General features: G+C 47.4%; 1 protein-coding gene across 1 annotated transcript in view; it reads right to left on the reverse strand.

The window, feature by feature from the left end:
* Window positions 1-22690, reverse strand: part of PIEZO2 (piezo type mechanosensitive ion channel component 2) — a 252170-nt gene that overhangs the window by 47171 nt on the left and 182309 nt on the right. The window contains exons 16-29 of the mRNA XM_055559293.1: window positions 21671-21819; window positions 19215-19388; window positions 11585-11796; window positions 11123-11283; window positions 10448-10624; window positions 10054-10179; window positions 8493-8693; window positions 7746-7950; window positions 7555-7656; window positions 6984-7149; window positions 4875-5118; window positions 2366-2462; window positions 1220-1379; window positions 480-569 (exon numbers count right to left, since the gene is read on the reverse strand). Coding sequence (XP_055415268.1) covers window positions 480-569; window positions 1220-1379; window positions 2366-2462; window positions 4875-5118; window positions 6984-7149; window positions 7555-7656; window positions 7746-7950; window positions 8493-8693; window positions 10054-10179; window positions 10448-10624; window positions 11123-11283; window positions 11585-11796; window positions 19215-19388; window positions 21671-21819 — 2264 coding nt within the window. The remainder of the gene's footprint in view (window positions 1-479; window positions 570-1219; window positions 1380-2365; window positions 2463-4874; window positions 5119-6983; window positions 7150-7554; window positions 7657-7745; window positions 7951-8492; window positions 8694-10053; window positions 10180-10447; window positions 10625-11122; window positions 11284-11584; window positions 11797-19214; window positions 19389-21670; window positions 21820-22690) is intronic.

Genomic DNA, 22690 nt, shown 5'->3' on the forward strand with positions numbered 1-22690 from the left:
TGCGTCAGCAGCTTCTCCCCAGACTGGACTATATTATCTCTAAAGATCCTTCTGAAGTAAGAACCCCATGTTCATTCTCTTCACCCACAGACATGATGGACTTCTCTCCAAGTTAGAGTCGCTGGGAACAACCCTGTCTCATTCACTAGCTTGTTTAATATTTACCAGGATCAGGCAGAACTGAGTCCTAATCTAAAACAGGACACTGGAATTCAGAGAGTTCAGAAACCTGCTGGGGGCTCCAGAAGAAGCATCTAAACTAGGACTGACACTGATCTTGCCCATGGCAGCTCTTCCCCTTGCTCCCACTCCTCTGCATCCTCCTTCGGACAATTTCCACGTCAGTCGACACGGAGCAAACACCTGGGCATGTGTGAAGGTCACCACAAATGGCTTCCTCAGGGCTTGGGGCTCTCTGGGAGCCAGGAGCTGGTGGGACAGGATCAGGTGAACCCCAAATGAAAGGGAAGCATCCTTACTGCCTCTTCAGCTGGTCCATGGACTTTTTCTCCTCCTCGATTCTGGCCTTCACAGCCTTCACAATGGTGGCTTGGAAAAGCTCAGCCCCTCTAAAGGAAAGCCAGAAACAGAATGAATGAGCATTTTTATTGGTATTGGCCACTTTCCCTGACAACGGTTACTAACGGAGAGACAATATTTGCAGGGGGAGGGGGGCGCTGCTGCCTGGAGTCTCTGGGCTAGAGCTGGGGGTCCCAAGTCCTATCTAGAAGCCCCATCCTCGTGGACAGACTCACATAGCCTCTAGCCTCCCCTGGAGAAAGGGGCTCCTCCAGCTACACTCTGGAAGGTAACAGATAAGTATGTTTTTCTCTATCTTCAGGAGTTTCTCCTTAAAATGGAGGCGGCAGAGATTGTGGAAGATGCACTGGACTCTGGACCAACATGGTCTCTGCTTCTGTCCTGACTCAGAAGGCCCTAAGGAACTACTCCAGGGCTGAGGTCTGGACTGAGGGGCTCAATGTCCAGTCTGTCTTTGAACTTTGAGGGTATCCCAGTCCTGGTAAGGTGTAACTCCCTCCAGAGTCTTCCTCTTTACTCCTCTGTTCTAGATCTTAAAGCCTTGGATCACTTCTCCTGGAAGGAACGTGTCTTAATTTCTTGTGGGTTCTACAAGCAAGCTCAGACAGCAGGCCGTGTACAATGTCACTTCCTGGCAGGTTTCTTAGGACAAATCCCTTGATTCCACAGCCTGACCCACCTGGATGCCAGGATCTGCGAGGCTTTTATATCTGCCACCACGTGCAGGAAATAGTAACTCATGAACACTCTTCTCTGCAGCAGCAGGAAGGCAAAGCATATGCTGTCCCAAATGATTCCTGCCTCCCCACTGGGCAGTTTACAGGAGGAGTCATCATCAGCTAGGGGAGGGGAAAAGAAAAAGAAAAAAATTAAAATGAATACCCATTTTCATTGTTATTTTATAAGCTCTGTGATATGATCACACAGACATACGAGCAAACTTCCGAGGCACTGAGTCCCTGTGAGTGGATTTATTCACAGTCAAGGGCACAAACTTCAAGTCCGGTAACAGCACCAGTTCATAAGGCTGACCACAAGTGAGCTCTGGATGCTCTAGGGCTCAGGAGGAAAGGTCAGGGAGAAATTGCATCTGTATGTCCCAACGCCAGAGGGAATCTCGGCACAAACAAGACGTATTCTGGGAATGGGCCCTTCCCAGGGCAGCCAGCAGAGCAGCCACAGTCTACTGGAAGGAGAGGTGCCAACAGCATGTCTGACCCCAAATCAGAACAAGCTCTAGCTCCTTCTTTATCCTCCTACCAGAAGGCAGGGTGGGCGGGGTGAGGGCTGGGGAGCACCAAGTTCCAGGCCCCATGGAGAACAGAGGACAGTGGTGCTGTCCAGGGTTCTGACGCAAGAGGCACAGGGTGGGAACGGGCGTCCCGCCTCCAGCAGGGAGGGAGTCTAATTGCAGACATCCTGTTACTCCTCCCAGCTCTCCACCCAGTGGGGTTTCTCTGAGCTTCAGGGTGGGGGGTCTGCAGGTAGAGCTCCTCTGATGACCAAGATGCCCACTACAGCAGCCACAGGTGTGTGTGGGCATCTGTGACCCTTCCCATCATAAACATAGGAAGTTCAGGGAGTTGCTAAAGACCTGCTTGGGGAGGGGGAAGGGACATTTGTCATAGATCAAAGATTATCTTGAGGGTGTGGTGTTCCAACCACAGATAGCCTGGCAGCGCCAGCCCACAGCTCCTTGAAGACACTGAGTTGGGTGTCCCTTCATCTCCTTCCTTCAGGGGCTTTGGCATAGATATTTAAATTAGAACTCTACCTCTGCCCTCCTTTCTGTCCCTCCATTCCCAAATCTGCTTTTCATACTCACGCATTTTGTAGCCCTTGACTGTACAGGCCAGGCTGAATGCTTGGATCAACCAGCAACTATTTTGAACCAATTTTTCAATATAGCCACACGCTCCTATCTGAAAAACAAATGGGAAACGAGTATCCTGAAACTCTGCACCCAGAAAACAAGGTTGATGTCTTGCAATCCCAACATGTGCAGGAATTCCCTGTGGCTCAGTGCTCTGATGGCTCCTAAAATCCAGTCCCACTCAATAAAGCACTTGATGCTTCGCTTCTGGGAGTTAAACCCGAGGAGCAAGCAGGAGAAGCCACAGCATGGTGCTCTCTGCACTGGGAAATGCCTCTATTTTCCAAGAGGATACTTAGAGCATCATAGGAACAAGCCTGACTCTGCAATAGCCAATGGGTGAGCACTAATCCAGGACTCAGATTTGGGCAGAGACAAACCTAGACAGCATATTAAAAAACAGAGACATCACTTTGCTGACAAAGGTCCATATAGTCAAAGTTATGGTTTTTCCAGTAGTCATGTACAGATGTGAGAGCTGGACCATAAAGAAGGCTGAGCACTGAAGTACTGATGCTTTTGAACTGTGGTGCTGGAAAAGACTCTTGAGATTCTCTTGGACAGCAAGGAGATCAAACCAGTCAATACTAAAGGAAATCAACCCTGAATATTCATTGGAAGTACAGATGCTGAAGCTGAAGCTCCAATACTTTGGCCACCTGATGTGAATAACCGATGCAATGGAAAAGACCCTGATGCTGGGGAAGATTGAAGGCAGGAGAAGAAGGGGACAACAGATGATGAGATGGCTGGATGGCATCACTGACTCAATGGACATGAGTTTGAGCAAGATCTGGGAGATGGTGAAGGACAGAGAAGCCTGATGTGCTGCTGTCCATGAGGTCGCAAAGAGATGGACACGACTGGGCAACTAAACAGCAAAACAACAGCAAAGTGAAGACCAGGTCTGAAACCCGGGTTTACAGAGTAAATGAATGAATGAGTGGATTCCACAGTCACACACTCTCCAGGAATAGCTGTCGGGAGGGATCAGCTCCCAGGCACTGGACTCCCCCAATCGGACTGACTTCAGGAGAAAGAGTGACCTCCTGTCCTGCCTCACCCCCTGCCCGACAACTCTCAACACCACCCCACAGGCAAACACGCACAGCTGGAGTCCAACTGAGGAACAAAAATCACTTTTACTACCAATTAGAAACTTACCATTCTCATGGACTTGAGAAAAAATAAATTCTTCAAATTCACACTCATGGTTACATAGACTTGGCTTTGCCAGACCTCTAATTCTTCAAATACACACTCATGGTTACATAGACTTGGCTTTGCCAGACCTCTAAACACAGCAATGCATGTGCCTCCTCCCACCCAAAGTCAAATGCTTTCCAGTAGAATTGCCTGGCAAGTTCATCTTTAAGTGCTAGGAAGGGGAGAAGTAGGCAGCCATAGTGCCTACATCACTGTTCTTTTATTTTTATTTTAATTAATTTTTTAATTGGAGGATAATTGCTTTACAATATTGTGTTGGTTTCTGCCATACATCTACTTGAATCAGCCATAGGTATATGTATGTACCCTCCTTCTTGAAACTCCTTCTCACCTCCCATTCCATTCCATCACTGTTCTTCTAACACTCTGTCAGTTACAGCCATGAGGGGCAGGCCCTGGGATTGAGTTTGAATCAGAGCTAGAGGTGGATTAACTCCTTCAGATCCTGAAAGGTCACTGTTTAATTTCTTGACACAAAAAATAGCTTTAAAGGTATCTTTGTAGCCTACAAGATTTCACATGACTCTGGGATGATGCATGGACAGTTTATCTACCAGGGAAGAGCCACACTGTGGCTTGCAAGTTGGGAATTTAACAGAGAATCGGCCTCGTTCTGTGGACAGGAGGTGTTGGTCTCAACCCTGAACTATCTTAGCTGTTTTTAAGTCAAGATGCTAGTGCTTAGAGCAGCCATGAAGCTCCTGTGTCCACCCGTGCATCAGGGCACCATAAAACACCTGCACCTTTGGGGGCCTGTCCGTCCCATCCATACCACACCTGGTGTCATGGAAAATCTTGACTATTCTATCAATATTTATACTTGCATGGAGTTTTCCCGGTAAGAGAGTCCGTTTCAGCCAATAGGATATAATTTGTGAAGACATCACATGACCGTTTCAACTCATAAAGGGCCACTTGCAGCCTGTTCTGGAGTGAAATCCAATCATTCCTCAGAAGGGATAGATTTTAATTGAAAAAATACATTTTAGAGGTTTTTTTTCTACAAATACATTTCCTCTTGTCCTTGAGAGGGTGGACGTGAGCAAAAAGGATTCTGCTTAAAACGGCAAAACAAGGAGTAATAAACGGTCATTCCAATTCTGAGTTTGCCAGCGTCCTATTCGGGGCTTTTAAGAGAGCAGCATGAGGGGCTGAGGGCTTTCAGTAACCACCGAATGGGTTGTTTGCTCTGAGGCTGGGACCACAAATGTGTTACACGGTGCGAGCCACTTACCGACAGTATGTTTTTCATCGTGATCACGAAGACATTGTAAGCGATCAGCCAGTCCCAGTAGCGCAGGATGCTCTTGATGGGTTTCAGCAGCAAGTCGCCCCCGAAGAGCAGGAAGTAGAAGCAGGCCACCAGGTAGCCCATGCAAAAGATGCTGATGCGGGTCGTCCCGGTGATGAAGATGATAGTGAGCACAAACCAGAAGAGGTAGCTGAAGATGACCACCTTGGACATGTCCAGGTACGACCTGGACAATAAAACCAAGAGACAACACAGACTGCAGCGCAGACCAAATCGGGAGATTCTAGTCGAGGAAAGGAACGTGTTCACACATCCTCCTCCTGACTCGGCCTGGAGGCACAGGCCAGAGAGGGCGCTCTGCTCTGATCGCCGGCTGGTCCACGGGCAATCCTCATCCAGTTAGTGATGGACAGAGCAGTTCTTTGTGAAAACGCCATATGCACTTTTATTATCATCAAACTGGGGTCAAACTTCCCACAAGCAGCAATGTTCTCTGCCTAGTACCCGAAGAGTCAGACATGACTGAGTGACTACCACTTTCACTTTTTTACACGTCGACATGGAGCTCACAGGCTCTGTCAGCATTCTCTCTGCACCTTCCTGGGCCGAGCCAAGGTCCCTTCTGTGGGACCACTCCTCACTCTGCAGACAGGCAGATGCTCGGGCCCCATCATTCCCCAGTGGTGGAGCTCCGGGAGCTTCCCCAGCTGGGTATCGGCTGACAGATGTTGTAGCTACAAGCTGCGACCCATCTGGATTCATTTGCTCAGAGTCTCTAGGCTATGGAGGCTTTGCTTTGGTTGTTTTTCTTCCCAAGTTTGGGGAGAAGCACAGAACCATCAATTGTGCATCAGTTCAGTTCAGTTGCTCAGTCGTGTCCGACTCTTTGCGACCCCATGAATCGCAGCACACCAGGCCTCCCTGTCCATCACCAACTCCCGGAGTTCACTCAGACTCACGTCCATCGAGTCAGTGATGCCATCCAGCCATCTCATCCTCTGTCGTCCCCTTCTCCTCCTGCCCCCAATCCCTCCCAGCATCAGAGTCTTTTCCAATGAGTCAACTCTTCGCATGAGGTGGCCAAAGGACTGGAGTTTCAGCTTTAGCAGCATTCCTTCCAAAGAAATCCCAGGGCATCAGATACTTGACAACTGAGTTGTTCTTTTGTGGGAGCTCTTAAGTCTTCTCTGATAAATACATGCTACACTGTTTTCAGTGTGGTTAGGGAATAAGTGGTCCCTAGAAGAATGCTGGTGATGGACAGGGTGATGGAGTTGGTGATGCACAGGGAACCCTGGTGTGCTGCAGTCCATGGGGTTGCGAAGAGTCAGACGTGACTGAGCAACTGAACTGAACTGAGAAGAACACTGTCACAGAAGTGGACTTTTGGACTATAGTCTTCTTAGACTAAAATACTCAACACTTCTGAATAGTTCCATGATTTTTCTCTAAACTATGTTTCACTCATCCTTGATGTCATACACACTGGAGAGTGCATAAGATGTGGGTGTTTCTCAGCATTCCACGGTCACACAGGTAATGTCAGTGATTCAGTCCTGGTGTGGGATCTGAATGCCCAGTCCTCTCAATGTGTGTGACTTGAAGTCGGTGGAACTAGGCTGCTGGCATGTCTGAGTGTGAGTGTGTGTGTGTTTGTACATCATGTGCTTTCCATCCATTTCCCTTCCCTGCCTGCAGCTGTGAATCCTCCTGCAGGAGCCCCAGCCCTCACTCTTCAGCCTGACCTGCTTTGGGTTCAGAAATCATAAAACCAAGCCTGTGGGAACAACATGGCAAAACCAGCCAACATACCCCAGGGAGGACCTCCAGGGCCCCTGGGAGTGCTTGAGATTCTGGCTGTCCTGGGGTTCAGGGGCATCTGTTCCCCAGAACTGCCCTGGGCATGTCCGTGGAGGACGGAGGATAACAAGGAGGTTTGGCTTCCAGACCATGGCCTCCAGCCGTCTGGCCCTGGGATTCTTGGCTTCATGGTGTAATCAGCGGGTCAGTGCCCAGGAAAGGCAGAGGAGCTGGAGGCATGGGCTTGGGGGTCGCACCTTCCCAGGGGCTGCCCGTGGGCAGCCGCATTACCTGCAGTGGATGAAGTCGGGCACGGGATTGTGCTGGCTGAATGAGGCTGCGTCCAGGTTCATGCAGATCTCCACGTTGTCACCCGCCACGATCCGTACGGCGGCCTTATTCTCGTCCTCAAAGATCTGCCGTTGCAGCGAGGCACACAGGAGTAGCATGAAATCATCTGGGGGAACAGAAGCATCTGTGGTCTGGCCTCGTCCTTCCAGGTACCCTTTCCAGTTTGTAGGTCTATATCTGCGGTGGCAGCAAGAAGCAACTGCTTTCCCCAGGACCAGGCCCGCTCCCTGCAGCCTCTCTCCTAGAAGGTGGGTGCATACAGGTGTGTGGGGCTGGATAGTGGGGGTGTGTGGCAGAAGATAAAATTACTAAAGTGAAAAAAGTGTTTGGAATGTTAACATGGTATTAACTCTGCAGATAAAACAGGGCCGGCAGGAGCCGCTAGTGGCTGGTGATGGTGACGCATGGAAGCCAGCCTGTCCAGACTGTATGTGCAGAGGTGCGGGGGCGGGGTGCAGGAGTGCACCACCAGGGGAAAGATGAGCAGGCGGGACCCCAGCACCCCACTTACACACGAGGAACACAGGGTTGGGCCGAACGATGAAGTCAGGGAAGTACAGCCACTTGACGATGTTGTCATTGAAGCTGGCGCCCTTGAACCTCCAAGGGTAGTCTGCGGGGTGTGAGGTGGGAGGAGCCGGTCAGGGAGCCCCTCATGCTGTTGAGCTCCCGTATCCCAGTGCCAGTGGTGGGGGGACTCACCTCGGCAGGGGGCAGGGGGGATGCCGATGCAGATGAAGTACTGGAAGGTGATGATGCAAGCCAGGAAGCAGCAGTACTTGGGCCAGATCTCAGCGATGGCCTTCCTCCTGCGCCGGTACAGGACGGCAATCAGCCAGCAGGCGTGAATCATGGCGTAGAAGTCCATGCGCTGGCCAATCACGTTAACTGACATGAGGAAACAGGTCTGTGTGAGGATGAAAGAGGCAGAAAGTCGGCTTTACAGGGAAGGGGAGTGGCATCGGCGGGCAGCCCCCAGGGGCAGTGGAGACCCGAGTTCCTGGGCCCAGACCCTGGATGAGTTCTTCACCTGCTGTGCCTCTGCAGTGTGCTTTCATCATGAAGACAGAAGACTGACTAGGTGGCCATCAATAAGAATCACTGTTCCAAGTACCGAGGGCAGGCCTCCCACACTATTCAGGTCAAAACAGTGTGCTCTGGCTGAGGTCATACATTCAGAAGGCACTAAACAGACACCCAGGAATCTGTAAGACTGGGCGTCCCGAGAAGCCATGTCCATGGCTGCAGAGCAGGGGACAGGCACCGAGTCCTGGAAACTCTCCACCAGGCCAGGGAACCCTGCCACGGAAGGTCCCCCCCACCCCCTTGGATCCCAAGGAGATGGAAATCAGGGCATGGAGACGTGCCACAAAGCCCTAGTGGCCACCTGGCTGAAAGCAGCTGCTGGAATTTTCAGAGAAAAGAGAACAGGTCAGCAAGGAAACTCACCTCCAGACCAAACTTGTAGAAGAAGTAATTGATGAAATACTTGGCACAGTTAACAAGTCCATCATCCAGCTGGAGTCTTGTGATGTTGTGGAAGATGGTTTTAGACACAGGGGTTGAGAGGTTGTTCCGACCTCGGTAGTACTCCTGATGGCGGTAGATTGTGACCTCGAAGGCCAGGATGGCCAGCATCAGCAGGTTGTTCTAGAAAACAAGGAAAATACACATGATGCCATGTGGTCATTTACAGTCTCCTTAAAAAGCCATCTCACTTCACTGTGGGTGTCTAAAGGGACAGTGTGTGATCAGATCCCACATCCATGAAACAGTCTTGACTTTAATGCTCATTTTCCCTGTTTTGTGGTAACAAGGGTGGAGTCATCTCCAGTTTGAAAATCAGGCTAATTTTCATGATAACAGGATTTAGAACCTCTACACCAATGACTGGCAATGGTTACACCAGATCCAGAAAAAGTACCACCGAACCAGACAGCTGGGTCCAGTTACTCGGAAGGGTTGTCCAGCCTTCTTTGCAACTAAATGTGAGAAACCCTTATACACCATCCTGCAGGGACCCCAGGAAACAGACTGAGCTGCAGACTGGGGCTCAACTTAGAAAGTTTTTGAACACAATATCTCTGAAAGCTGGCTAGAGAGAGCAGTAGAGTAAAAAATATACTAATCATACTACAAAATAATAATATAAAATAGGTAACATTTATGTGCCAGACACTATTCTAATCACCCTTTTCAAATATGAGTTGGTTTTATCTTGTAACAGCTCTTAATGGTAGACATCATTTGTATGTTACAAACAATATTGGTCATATGAGAAAACATCAGGAAGCTACACCAAGAAAGAGGAGATGCTTAGTACACTTTCAGATTCCAGGAGTTGAGTACAAAGGCTTTAATTACATCATCAGCATAATCCATCAAAATAAAATGTTCAAACTATCCATTACAGTAACATGTGAAAAATCTGAACTATATTGCTTTCCTTATGTTTGTTACAACTATTTGCAATCAGAATTCATTTTTCAAAGACACGCCCTTTGTCTGTGGCTACTTCTAAGCATAATAGATGCTGTTAATTAAAATCTGTAGAATTTAGACAGCAAACATTTCTTGTCATTCTACACTTACTTCTCAGAAATAATTACTCTGACCATTTGGTGTAATTTACTCAATATTTTTTCTTTGTGCCTACAAGACATCATTCTATGTATCCTGCTTTGAAGTTTGCTTTTTCTTTTCAACATTACAATATATTTTGGATATCTTTCAGTGTCTGATAATATTATCAATCTGCCTTTGAGCAGTTTCGTAACATTCCAGTGAATATATTTGTCATACTCTATTCAATGAATCTCAAATTACTCAGCTGATTTCTTTTCAGCACAATTCAATACTGATTTTAATACTCAGTCGTGTGTTTTGGAGGTGACTGCAAACCCCATGTAAGAGGACGAGGCTGCTCTCAAAGGTGAGGTGAGCGGTCTCCAGGGAAAGGGCTGCAGACATGAACTGGGCAGAGGCTACACTAAGGATGAGGAAGACTTACCCTCAGGTAGACAAGTAGAGGAGATGACTTCCTGAGGCCCACCCATTCTGTGGGGTCAATGGGTGCGCTGTAGAGCAGAGACTTGTTCAGCTGGTGCAGGGGGATGTTTGTCTGGTTTTCATTTGGCTGAAAAGAAAAGAGAAAGGAGTAAGAGATGGCCCCACAGTCAGGCGAGTTCAGACTAGTCTCCCTCGGGTTTGAGCAAAGGGACACAGGGATTATGGGGAGGACCCACTTCAGGGGGAATCAGCATCAGGAGAGACGGGGCCAGGACACCTCTGACTCACTGAGCCAGCGAAGGCCTGTCGGTGAGGGCTGGGGGACATGGGTCCCCCAAGGTGTGCCTCCCTTCCCTGAAGGCCAGGCAAGGGGACCCTCCGTCTCCGAGGCTCACCAATGAACAGTTCACAGAGAAGTTCTCAGGCTTGATGGTCTGCAGCTGGTACAGCATCTTACAGACGATGATCACACATGTCCAGACGGTGCAGACGCTGGAGGCCAGACGGCGGAGCTTGGCGTATGGCAGAGCAAAAGCCCAGGAAATCAGAAACACGTAGTTGAACAGAGACACCTGAGAACACAAAATTGGAATTGGGGACAAAAATATGTCACATGGCACAACATCTAAAAACCTAGATGTTTTTAGGCAGCTTGACTGATTCAGTTCCTCTGAGCTAAGCAAAGGCGGGCTGGGCTCCTCATATGTACAAGAAATGGCTGTGGGTGTTAAGATATACAGCTAGTACACAGACAGGTGTACAACCAGGTGATGTTAAGTATATCGCAGTGGGAAACTACTGAGGTGAACAGGCTTCTGGGAGAACACCCAGGGGGTCCTCGGCCCAACTTGGAGCTTCAGGAACCTCTCCTGGGAGAGAACACACCTGAGTGGTGCCCTCAAGCTGTGCCTAATTCAGACATACCCACACTGGGTGGGCATGTGGCGCACAGTGTCCGTCTCTGCCCCACCCGTGCTCAGCGTGGGGACCTTAAGTCCAAGCAGCCCGAGGCTCCAGCTGGAGCAGACGTCTGGCTGGGTCTGGCCTAAAGATGGAACGGCATCACTTGCCTCCTTCACGGACACCCAGATGATGTAGGAGGACACGATCTTGACGATGTGCAGCTCCAGGATCCACCACAGGAACGTCTGCAGCTGGTGGAAGCCCTCCAGGAACCGCAGGAGCAGCACGGTGAGGCGGTCGATCACCAAGTGCCACTTGTTCCTCAGATCTGCAAGGCAGGGCGTGCAACTGTGAGTGGAGGTCTGGCCTGTATTGATGGGTCCCTTGTCCCTCTGATCTGCAAGGCAGGGCGTGTGTGCAGCTATGAGTGGAAGCCTGGTGTGTACAGCTCGTTCCCCCTGTTTCTAGCTCACTGCCAGGGTCAAGTATATACTGGAGCATATATTGAGTATATATTTTATTATATACTTATATAATGAGTATATATTTGATTCACTTGGAGCAAGTCAGTGGTTGGTTTCCTCCACCTGTGAGCCAGCATCTGAGCGGCTCCTGGGCGGGTGGCTTACCTGACGTCTCCTCCTCCTCTCCGTCCTCCTCGTCCTCGTCCTCATCCTCGTCCTCGCTGTCCCTGCCAGGCTCGCCCTTCTTGGCTTTTGCAGGGCATCCCCCTGGCATCTCCTCCCCAGGCCCAGCCAGCTGCTTGACTTCCGCCACCTCCAGGCTGGCGGTCAGCTTCATCATGGCAAGGTCTGGAAGGCTTCCCTCGGGGTGGGCCAGCCTGTCAGCAGAGAGCAGACAAGTCAGGGAGGGAAGGGCACTGGGAGCTGAGAGTGAGGGGCACGTGGAGGAAGATGAACAAAATGGAAGTCACTACACAGCCTGGCATGTGGGCTTGTTAGCATCCGGTTGCTTTTTATTTTTTAAAGCTCTTTCTAAAAATGAACTGTAGATTCAGGTTTGGTGAGCTCTTCCAATTCAGGTTCTAGTGATGAGTCAGTCATGAGAGCTATCAACACCTAAACTTGACATTTTTTCCCGCAGGAGAAAATGGTCAGAGTTTAGGATGGAGAAGCATGAAATGGCATCATGTAGAGCAAGCATTTCATGGCTTCACAGGGGGACTTACTCATTGTGGTGGATTGGTAATTTTTTCTTGATGCTGCTCAAAGTAATGGAAATAGAAAGGAAAAAAAAAGGAGATGAGAACAGAAGAGTTATAAGGAGAGTCAGAGATCACACATCATGCTACAGTCATCTACTATCGCATTCCTGTATGCCGGGTGCAGGGCCCTAACGCCATGTGCATTCCAGGATGGCGGCCACAGCGTGCTTTGACTGGGAGCCCTGAGCCGGGCAGCTGATCTGAGAATGGACGGTGCTGCAGTGGTGAAGGGCAGGACGCAGAGACTGCTGAGGCAAGTCAGGTCATGCTTTCTTAGAAACACAGCAAACCATCCCCTAGGAATCAAGTCATTCACAGTTTAAGGAGGGATTTTTTTTTTTTTCAATTCTTAAATAATGTGTAATGTCGGTCAACTTTTGCATGGACCAGTCTCATCCTGTGGCCATCTGAAGCGTATGCAGTGGATGCAAATGCTTCTGGGGGTAAGAAGCCTGTATCACACCCCATCCTCGGGCACTAGGTGAGCTGCGGGACCAGATCTCCTGAGAAGAGTGCGGGAGCCTGGCTGAAGGGGCTGCAGCCTTAGGGAGCTCAGCAACTCTTGGGGGTCCAGCTTAGTTCACAGCGAATAGTAATGAGTATGATCTTGCTCCTCAGTTTTTTAAAAGTATATCTTTTTATTCATATTCAAATGAATATTTGAAGGAACATTTGTGGGCAATAAAGTAGACATTAGGAAAAGGCCTATTACAGATAATGCAGGTAGTCCTTCTCATTTGCAATAATTTATTCATTTCAGCCTGACTATCAACAAGACAGACACTTAATAATGTTATCATATCTGTAATACTCTGAGTTTTATCTGTAATATCTGTAATTGACTCTGAGACAATTTTATGTCTCTGGAATTTTACTTTTTTTAAACAAAATGAAGAAGTTCGGCTAGATAAAAATCTAAGCTCACAGGCAACTTGTTGGTTTTGCATTTAAACGCCTGTGATATTGGAGAACTGTGGTCAAGATTCTGCATTGCCCTTGGACTTTCAGAGAGGTTATCCTTCAAAAGCAATTCCTTTTAGCGATGTCAAGCAGGTAGATCACAGAATGTTAGAAACGAATCGCTAGTTTAGTGAACAAAGAATGTTCTGAGGTCGGTGGAAGAAAGTGTGCTGACAGGTACTTGCTTATTTTCTTTTTCTTTTCTTCTCTTATTGGATATATGCGTACATATAGCTGCCTCACGTTGTTGCACAGCAGAAAGTAACACAACATTGTAACACAACTATACTTCAAAATATAAATTAACTAATTACATCGTATGATCCCCCAAAAATTCACCTTTCAGTTTGGCTTTGATAATCCACATTATAGCCAGATTTCCACAACATTATTTTCTACTTGTATGTACTTGCTTATTTTCTTAAGCTAGATAATTCACCTGAGAAAATCTGTGTACATAAAATGCCTCTGGATGAAAGTATTCTCAATGCACGGTTAGAGTGTCTACTTTAAAAGACACTGTATGAATCCTTTCATTGTGCTTTCTTTTTTCTCATAGCATTTTTCTGAGACAATCCAGAACAATGTTAAAAGCATGCTCTTTGGAATCAAAAAGATTTAGATTCAAGCCTAAACTAGACATCTTGCTAACAAGGGGAAGTGGCAAAGCTCCTTACTCTGTCTTTTATTTTTAAAAAATTTTATTGAAGTATAGTTGATCTACTATGTGTTAATTATAACAATGTGATTCAGTTACACATGTACACAGGATAAGGTGTAATGGCCCTGGTTTGTGTGTATGTAGGAGAACTAACCATTGCTCCTGTTAAAATATTCTAAATCAGTCTGTTTACAAATTCAGTTGGAACTTCCTGCAATTTTTCACACCATCAGAATTTTATCAGTCAGCCACTGTCCTTAACACAGCCCTACCTCACATCTTATACGGTCAAGTCTAAATTGTGATTGACCCAGAAGTTGGATATAGGTATGTCCCCTCTTTCATTGGAACTCCCATCTACAAACACAGTATTCTCCTTATTAAACAGCACTGAGCATACAAAAATAAATTTGGGGAGAAATAAAGCTTATTTACTCAATAAAAGGTTCACCCTATCATTCTACTCAAGAGATGTCCCTTCAAAACTGGACATACTCACGTGCAGCCTTTCAGAAGCACATACTGTGTAGGGAGAGAGGGTTTGTTAGGTCGAGTGCTCCCTAGGGCACTGCTCTGACTTTTCTTAAAATGTGGGTATTCAGACAAAAATGAGAGTTCACTGGAAAGAAGGTTGAGCTAATGGTGGAATGCTTCAAGTTTTTAACTATTTTAGATGGCTGCATCTAGGTCTGAGAACTCCTGAGTCAGTTAAGGGTTGATGGGCATATGTTTTGCCTCAAGAGGAATGCAGGGAGCCAACTCTGTACCATCAGCATCCTTGGCACATTGGTTCTAGGACCCCTACGGATACCAATACCTACGGGTGCTCAAGTCCCTTGTATAAAATGCTATAGTATTTGCTTGTAACCTACGCACATCCTCCTGTATATTTTAAATGATCTCTAGATGGCTTGTAATACCTAACACTATTTGAATGCCATGGAAATAGTAACTTGCACACAGCAAATTCAAGTTTGCTTTGGGGAACTTTCTGGATTTTTTTAAAAAATGTTTTTGGTTGAATCCATGGATGCAGAAACCATGGATATGGAAGGCTGAGTGTATCAGTGGTCAGAGCCCATCAAACCACTCCTGCCTCTTGGGCGCCCCAGCCACCTCCTCTTAAAGCACATGGTCAAGACTTTATCAGAAACACAGAGGGAGAGAGACAGATATAGTGTGGTTCTTTATGTTAAGAGGGATAAGACTGATATGGCTGCTCAAGATTTATGCTTCAAGTCTGTAGCTTACTTCTCTAGCTGGCAGCTAAAAACTTGAGGTTGACATTTCTCTCTCAGGTTGCCCCCAAAACCAGCCCCAAAGGGAGCCCCTCGTTCCTCTTCCATAGAGATCTCCACAGAGATGCACTAAGTTTTTACACCTTTTTCTAGACGTGCTGCCTCCTCGGGTCTGCTACTTGGTTATCAGCCTCAGCATTCCTCTTAAGAGGAAAGCGAGTGGAGTAGAAAACCTACAAATCTTTCCAAGAGTTATTTTGTTAAGTGGATTTATTGCAAAATACATGCTTCTACTACCTAAATTACTGACTTGACTACTTAGGACGTGAAGTTATAGGAGTGGATAGTTAAATTCTCCCAATAAAGTAAGAAGAGCTTTGGTGAATTAGACCTGAACACTCTTCTCTTTTGGGCACTTGAGGCTAACTCCACACACAGCAGGTGTCAGAGCTCACCCTTTGTTACCTGTGGTTATGAGCAGGTGTTATCTCCCCGCCTGGGTGATGTGCGTCTAAGGCACGCTGCCCAACTTGGCATTTTTTTTTTTTTTGCAGAAGGCAAATATATTGTGAAATCTGTCATGTAAAATACCATCCTTCTATATGATGCTCTTTTAAGTAGATGTATACTTGAAGAAATTGGTGTTTTAATTTTCTCTTAACCATAGATTGTTGTGCCTATTATCACTTCATTCAGGCATATCCACTAGCAGTTAAACCCCCACGGTAGGTGAGATGTTGGCCCTGCGGTGGATTGTACAAGGGACCCAGGGCCTGAGGGCCAGAGGTGGCGGGCAGGGGAGATAAGACAGGCAGGCAGATGGGGCTGAAGGCCAATGTTGGGAGGCGGCAGCAAAGAGAAAGTGCTCCGGGAACTCAGAGGAAGGGCCGGTACACTCAGCAGGAACTCGGCAGAGATGGGTGATTTGTGGAGCAGCTGGTTCTTGAGCTGAGCTCTTGATTATGTGTTCAGGAGGGATGTGGGCTCGCAGGCAAGCCCAGGACTAATTCTACCAAAGTGACCAATGCCGAGTGCCAGCTGAAGACCCTCGGCCGCCTCTCAGTCCACTCAGCAGCACCATTCAGTCCAAACACTGAATGGTTGGGTTTGCAAAAGACATCCATAGCATACCTGGAGGCCATGTCCACTGTCTGATGATGTCAGTTTCATTTACAAGCTAAGAAAGTGCTTAACACCCCCAGAGACCATTTGAAAAAGGAGCCAAGAGAGAAAACGTTGAAGTACCCACCTATTTATTATCAGATACACACGCCCATTGACCTTGGCATGGCTACGCGGGAAGCACAAGGCGGCAGCGGGGAGACAGTCGGAGAGAAAGAGGAGAGTGTTAGCCAGAGAGAAGGAGCTGACGGCGCCCTGCGAGCTCGGCATCACCAGGCGTGTCAGCAACACCTTTCATGCACTGCAAGGTGTCCACACAGCGAGCATCGGCAGCACCATGAAGTCAGACAGAGTCAGGTTTGAAACACGTGACAGAAACAGCCTCTTCCTCCCTCCCTCCCGCAAAGAATCACACGGCTGGTCAGATACCTGTAAGGTTTAAATATCCAGAGTGCACTTATCAAATAAAATACCACGTAAAACATTAATTCTTGGTCCTTCTCCAGAATTAAAAAAATAAAATCCTTTGAGTATCCGTATTCAAGATACTGTTTTCTGAGGTTTTTCTGAAGTTAAAGTTTAAAAAAGTCATTCTATTTCTGTACGCGTCACAGTACCTTCTAAAGCAAATTATTGACACATGGCAGTCACAGATATTTAAATAAGGAAAGGACATTCAGTATCTTACTATTAAGTGTTTATTACATAATAATTATGTTGTAATTATGTTATAGTGTCTATTTTATCAATATATAAGGGAAATGATATTCCTGACAATGCCTGCCTAGAAATAATAATAATTTCTCATAAAATTTTTCCTAATGCTAACTATAAATTCTAGAAGGCTCAACATGATGAATTCTGCTTCAGACACAAATGACACTCGCCTACAGGGCAGACACAATCCACACAAACAACAGACAAAACAGGCAAAGGACAGCCGGCTGTTCATAGAAACAACAGGACGAAAATCAATGCAAGGGATAAAATGCACTGATCATTCCTAATTTGGGATTTTTGTTTTTTTGTTTTTTTTTTTGTTGTTGTTGTAGCATTTACTAAGGGGGAAGGAACAGAGAAGGCAAAGCATGACAGTCAATCCAATTCTGAAAAGACCTCTTTCTTCATCATTTTGACTTACTAGGGTCCTAGGGACTAAAAATCACTAGTAAGGAAAACACTACAATGGAAAAGAGTTGTGAAAAAGATGGGATACACGCCCCATGCTCCAGGTAGAAATTTGGGGCCTTTTATATGAAACTCCTGCATGAAATCCCTAAATACCAAACTTGGATGAGTCCTTTGAACTCCTCTTTTCACAGAACCAAAAATGAAATCCCATGACCCGAAACCATGCATACTGCTGACATTACTCATTCTTGCCTCGCCCTTTACATTCTCTTGGAAAAGTAACAGTTCAGGGGGTGCTAGGGGCTGAGCCTTGGCCAGAGGAGGGCCAGCCATGGCCTCAGACTGACCAGACCACAGGGCCTCCATCCTGTCCAGCCAGGTGAGGGGGTTATGGGCTGGCTGGACAGTAGAGGAAAACAGGAGGACACATCCTGCTATCCTTTTTCAGAAGCCACATAATTAAATCACGTTTACATACTTAAGGAAACCCTGTTCAACACATTCAGTTTTCCATAATTCCACCAGTCAATCTTAAGGGAAATCAACCTTGAATATTCATTGGAAGGACTGCTGAAGCTCCAAGACTTTGGCCACCTGATGTGAAGAGGTGACTCATTGGAAAAGACCCTGATGCTGGGAAAGATTGAGGGTAGAGGAGAAGCGGGTGACAGAGGATGAGATGATTGGATGGCATCACCGACTCAATGGACATGAGTTGAGCAAACTCTGGGAGAAAGTGAAGGAAGGAAGCCTGGCGTGCTGCAGTCCATGGGGTCACAAAGAGTCGGACATGACTGGGTGACCGAAGAACGACCACCCCCAGCACAGCAGAATGTTCACAGTCTGACATTTCGTGAACTGTGCCTAATGAATTACTGCTTCATCTTCTTTCCGTGGACTCACTGTTTCCCTTGAGAAGGGGCTCGGGAATTTTCACCTGTGGTGTCTGTTCCTCTGAAGGCAGCACTTTGCTCCCTCATCTACGCAACAAGGGTTTTCCAGAAGCTGAATCACAGGCTATTATGTGAAGCAGAGAGGAAAATCTGTATCAAGGCTAATTAGACAAATGCCTGTAATGTTCCTGAGATGGAGCAGGCCTATGGATGTGTGCTGACCGACTGTGGCTCCACACACATGGCCAGGGCGAGACAGATCCCATCAGCTACTTGGAAACACTTTGTATTCGTATTTATTGATGGAAGACAGCAACAATGAACTGGTGGCAGAAAACACTGCCTTCGCTCTTTCCTTAAATGTTACTCTGGTTACTCGCAGACGGCAGAACCTTTCAGCTGAGGTCCTTCCTTCCCGAAACAGAAGGGAGAATTCTGTACTCCGCTTTCACTCATAGAGACTTCCTTACTACCTGTCAGTGCAACAGAAAAGTCACCCTCTGAATTTAGCCAGATTCTGTAAACGTTCTAAAAACACCCCACCACCCCGGATACGAAAGACACATTGCCACCGCAAAGGAACCTCAGTCTGCACAGCTCCTCTGGACCAACTCACACGCCTGTTAAGATCACCCATGAAATGTCACAAATCACTACCCGCGTGCATGCTAAGTTGATCAGTCATGTCCAACTCTGCGACCCCATGGACTGTAGCCCACCAGGCTCCTCTGTCCATGGGATTCTCCAGGCAAGGATACTGGATTGGGTTCCCATTTCCTACTCCAGGGAATCTTCCTGACCCAGGGATCAAACTTTTGTCTCTTATGTCTCCCGCACTGGCAGGCAGGTTCTTTACCACGAGCACCACCTAGGAAACCCAAAGCACTACCTACTATTTCATAAAGTGCAATCAAATACTCCACATTTTTTCTCATTTTTTCCCACTCAGAGGCTGACTGTCATGGCAAGTACAGGGTGAGATTCTCAGTGAGAGGACGGGAGGGTCTGGCTGAGCTTGCATGCGCTCACCTATAGACAGCGCTGTCCTCCTTGCTGGGGATGGACTTCAGGTCGGTGAGCTCCAGGAATCGGTCGTGGAAGTAGTGCAGGTGCAGGATGCAGACCAGGAGGAAGGAGGTGGGGATGAAGATGCGCGTGAACAGCTCGGCCACCGTGAACTGCTTCAGGCCAAGGTCCTCCAGCCTGTGAAACAGGTTGGGTTTCCCTGGCGGGCTCTCGCACCCAAATGTCCACCAGAATTCAGCTATTTCTCTGTGATTTCATACTGAACATTTTCAAGACAGAAGTCTCCGTTTCCCCATATTCCTGAAGCAGCTAAGCTGTTCTCGCCCACTCCCCACCCTGGTCTTCCCCGGCACAACCGTCCACCTTGTGCAAAATGCCCAAGTCAGGACATCCCCTCCCCCAACACACTTTCCTGTCTTCACCATCCACATCCCTTCACCCTCATCTCCTGAATCTGTGCTCTTGTTTCCTCTCTGGTGCCTCCTATTCTAGGTGAGGCCGCCATCCTCGATCACAGGACCTCCCCTGCCACCACTGCTGGCTGGCCACCTGGCTGTGTCTATTCCTGCCCCCACACATCACTGCTTTCTCTGCCAGTCAAGGGTGCTTTAAAGACTTGACATTTCACCGAGAATGAGACACAAACCATCATCACCTAGGATCCCTGCAGCTCCAGGCGCCTGGCTGACCTCCACCCTCCCTGCAGGGGAGCCTGCCTGCTGTTCAGCACACTCACTAAACCCTGTCCCGCCACAGGCCCTTTGCATTTGCTGTCCTCTTTTCCTGGAATGTTCTTCCAGCTCTCAGCTCCCAACCCAGTTTTCTAAAGACAAGCTCCTTCTTATTCTTCAAGAGTTTAAATGACATCTCCTGGGACTTCCCTGGTGGTACAGTGGTTAAGACTCGGCACTTTTACTGCCGAGAGCATGGGAAATCCGGCTGGTCAGGGAACCAAGATTCCACATGCCAAGTGCTGCAGCCAAAAAATTAAAAATGACACCTCCTCCGGGAAGCCTGCCTGAACCACTCCATCTCTAGCTATTGTGTCCCCATTGTTCACTACCTCGGCTTGTTTTCATTTTCTTCACAGATGTGTCAGTTTGTAATTTATTTCACATAAAGTAGGTTTTTTGGTTTGTCTCCTGTCCTAGAATGTAAACTCCACTGGACTCAGACTCCCTCTGGCTTCCAGTTGATATTCAGGTGCACAAGAGTGTCTGGCTCAGGCAAGGTGCTCAGCTCTATGCTTCCTCCTCTGGACATTTGGCTCTATGCCCCCTCCTCTGGACACTTAGCTCTATGCCCAGTCCTGGTTTGATTTCCAAAGGAATTTAGGAAGTTTAGAGGAACAGAGTAGAAAAGGCTGGAGTCCTGTCTATTTCATGCATGAGAAAGAGACCATCACTGCTAGTTTCCATGGCCAACCACTCCTTGAGAGTTCCTTGAACAGCAAGGGGATAAACCAGTCAATCCTAAAGGAAATCATCCCTGAATATTCATGGAAAGGACTGATGCTGAAGCTGAAGCTTCAAGTCTTTGGCCACCTGATGGGAAGCCCCAACTCAATGAAAAAGACCTTGAGGCTGGGAAAGATTGAGGGCAGGAGGAGACGGGGATGAGAGAGGATGAGATGGTTGGATGGCATCACCGATTCAATGGGCATGAGTTTGAGCAAACTCCGGGAGATGGTGAAGGACAGGGAAGCCTGGCATGCTGCAGTCCAGGGGGTTGCAAAGAGTCAGACACAACTGAGCAACTGAACAACAACTCCTTAGAATCTCAGCACCAGCTCCATCAGGGAGGGAGGCTGATGCTCTGTGTTACAAGCCTCTGGTTAGGAAGGGAGACCACATGACTGTAAGGAGCCAGGCAGGGGAGCTTCACATGAAACACTAGAAAAAGCCATTTCATTAATAAGGGGCTGAGAATTTACTTTCCAGTCAATTCTTACTGAGTACCTGCTGCTGCTGCTGCTGCTGAGTCACTTCAGTCATGTCCAACTCTGTGCGACTCCATAGATGGCAGCCCACCAGGCTCCCCCGTCCCTAGGATTCTCCAGGCAAGAACACTGGAGTGGGTTGCCATTTCCTTCTCCAATGCATGAGAGTGAAAAGTGAAAGTGAAGTCGCTCAGTCGTGTCCGACTCCTAGCGAGCGCATGGACTGCAGCCCACCAGGCTCCTCCGTCCATGGGATTTTCCAGGCAAGAGTGCTGGAGTGGGGTGCCATTGCCTTCTCCACTGAGTACTGAGTACCTATTATGTGTCAAAAGCTCAGGCCTAGGTCATGAGAAGCCCAAAAAACCAAGACCAATGAGCTCTGTTCTGGAGGAACTCACAGCCAGTGATGACGTCAGGTTTTACTAAAACCTCCTTCCTGGCAAGGTGTTTGGAACAACACGCCCTCTCGACTTCACCCGGTGGGTCACTTTCCACCCTGCTCTCCAGCACAGTTACTTACTTTTCTTTTTTCAGTCCGGTCATGTTTTGCCACAAGCCTGGGAAGTTTTCAAACTGATATGTGTATATAAAGATAAGCACCAGCATCGTGTAGATAACCACCGACATCCAAAAGTACTTCAGGATCCGCCTCCACCATTCATAGTGCACCTGTGAGTCAGAGGGTGAACAGCAAACGAGGAAGAAGCATGTTAGCGGAAAACGCACAAAAATACCTGCTCCATTCAACAAAAACAGGTGATTCCATTCACACATGTCTGAAAGCAAAGTCAAGTTCATTTTCAGTTTTTGAGGCCATCCTGCTCATAGAGTTGGGACAACGTAGATTGGAATCTGAGGGCTTCCCTTGTGGCTCAGATGGTAAAGAACCTGTCTGCCAATACAGGAGATGTGGGTTTGATCCCTGGATCAGGAAGATCCCCTGGAGGAGGAAATGGCAACCCACTCCAGTATTCTTGCCTGGAGAATCCCACGGACAGAGGAGCCTGGCGGCTACAGTCATTAGGGTCACAGTCAGACACAACCAAAGCAACTTGGCACGCACGCACGTTGTGTTAGTTTCAGATGTATAGCAAAGTGATTCAGCTGTAGGTATTAGATATATAATATATGTATAGATTCTTTTTTTTTATAGGTTATTACAAAATCTGGGTATAGTTCCCTATGTTATTCTGTAGGTCTTTGTTTATCTCTTTTATAGACAGTAGTATGTATATGTTCATCTCAAATTCCAATTTTATCCCTACTCCCACTTTCCCTTTAGGTTAACTATAAGTCTGTTCTCTATGTCTGTAGGTCTGTTTCTGTTTTGGAAATACGTTAATTTGTGCTGTATTTTAGATTCCACCTGTAAGTGATATCCTATGGTATTTGTCTTTCTCTGTCTGATTTACTTCACTTAGTATGATAATATCTAGGTCCATCTATGTTGCTGCCAATGGCACTATTTCATTCTTTTTATGGTTAAGTAATATTACGTTGTATAAATATACCACATCTTCTTTATCCCTTCATCTGTACA

The sequence above is a fragment of the Bubalus kerabau genome, chromosome 21, assembly GCF_029407905.1.
Source record: "Bubalus kerabau isolate K-KA32 ecotype Philippines breed swamp buffalo chromosome 21, PCC_UOA_SB_1v2, whole genome shotgun sequence".
Lineage (NCBI taxonomy): Eukaryota > Metazoa > Chordata > Mammalia > Artiodactyla > Bovidae > Bubalus > Bubalus kerabau.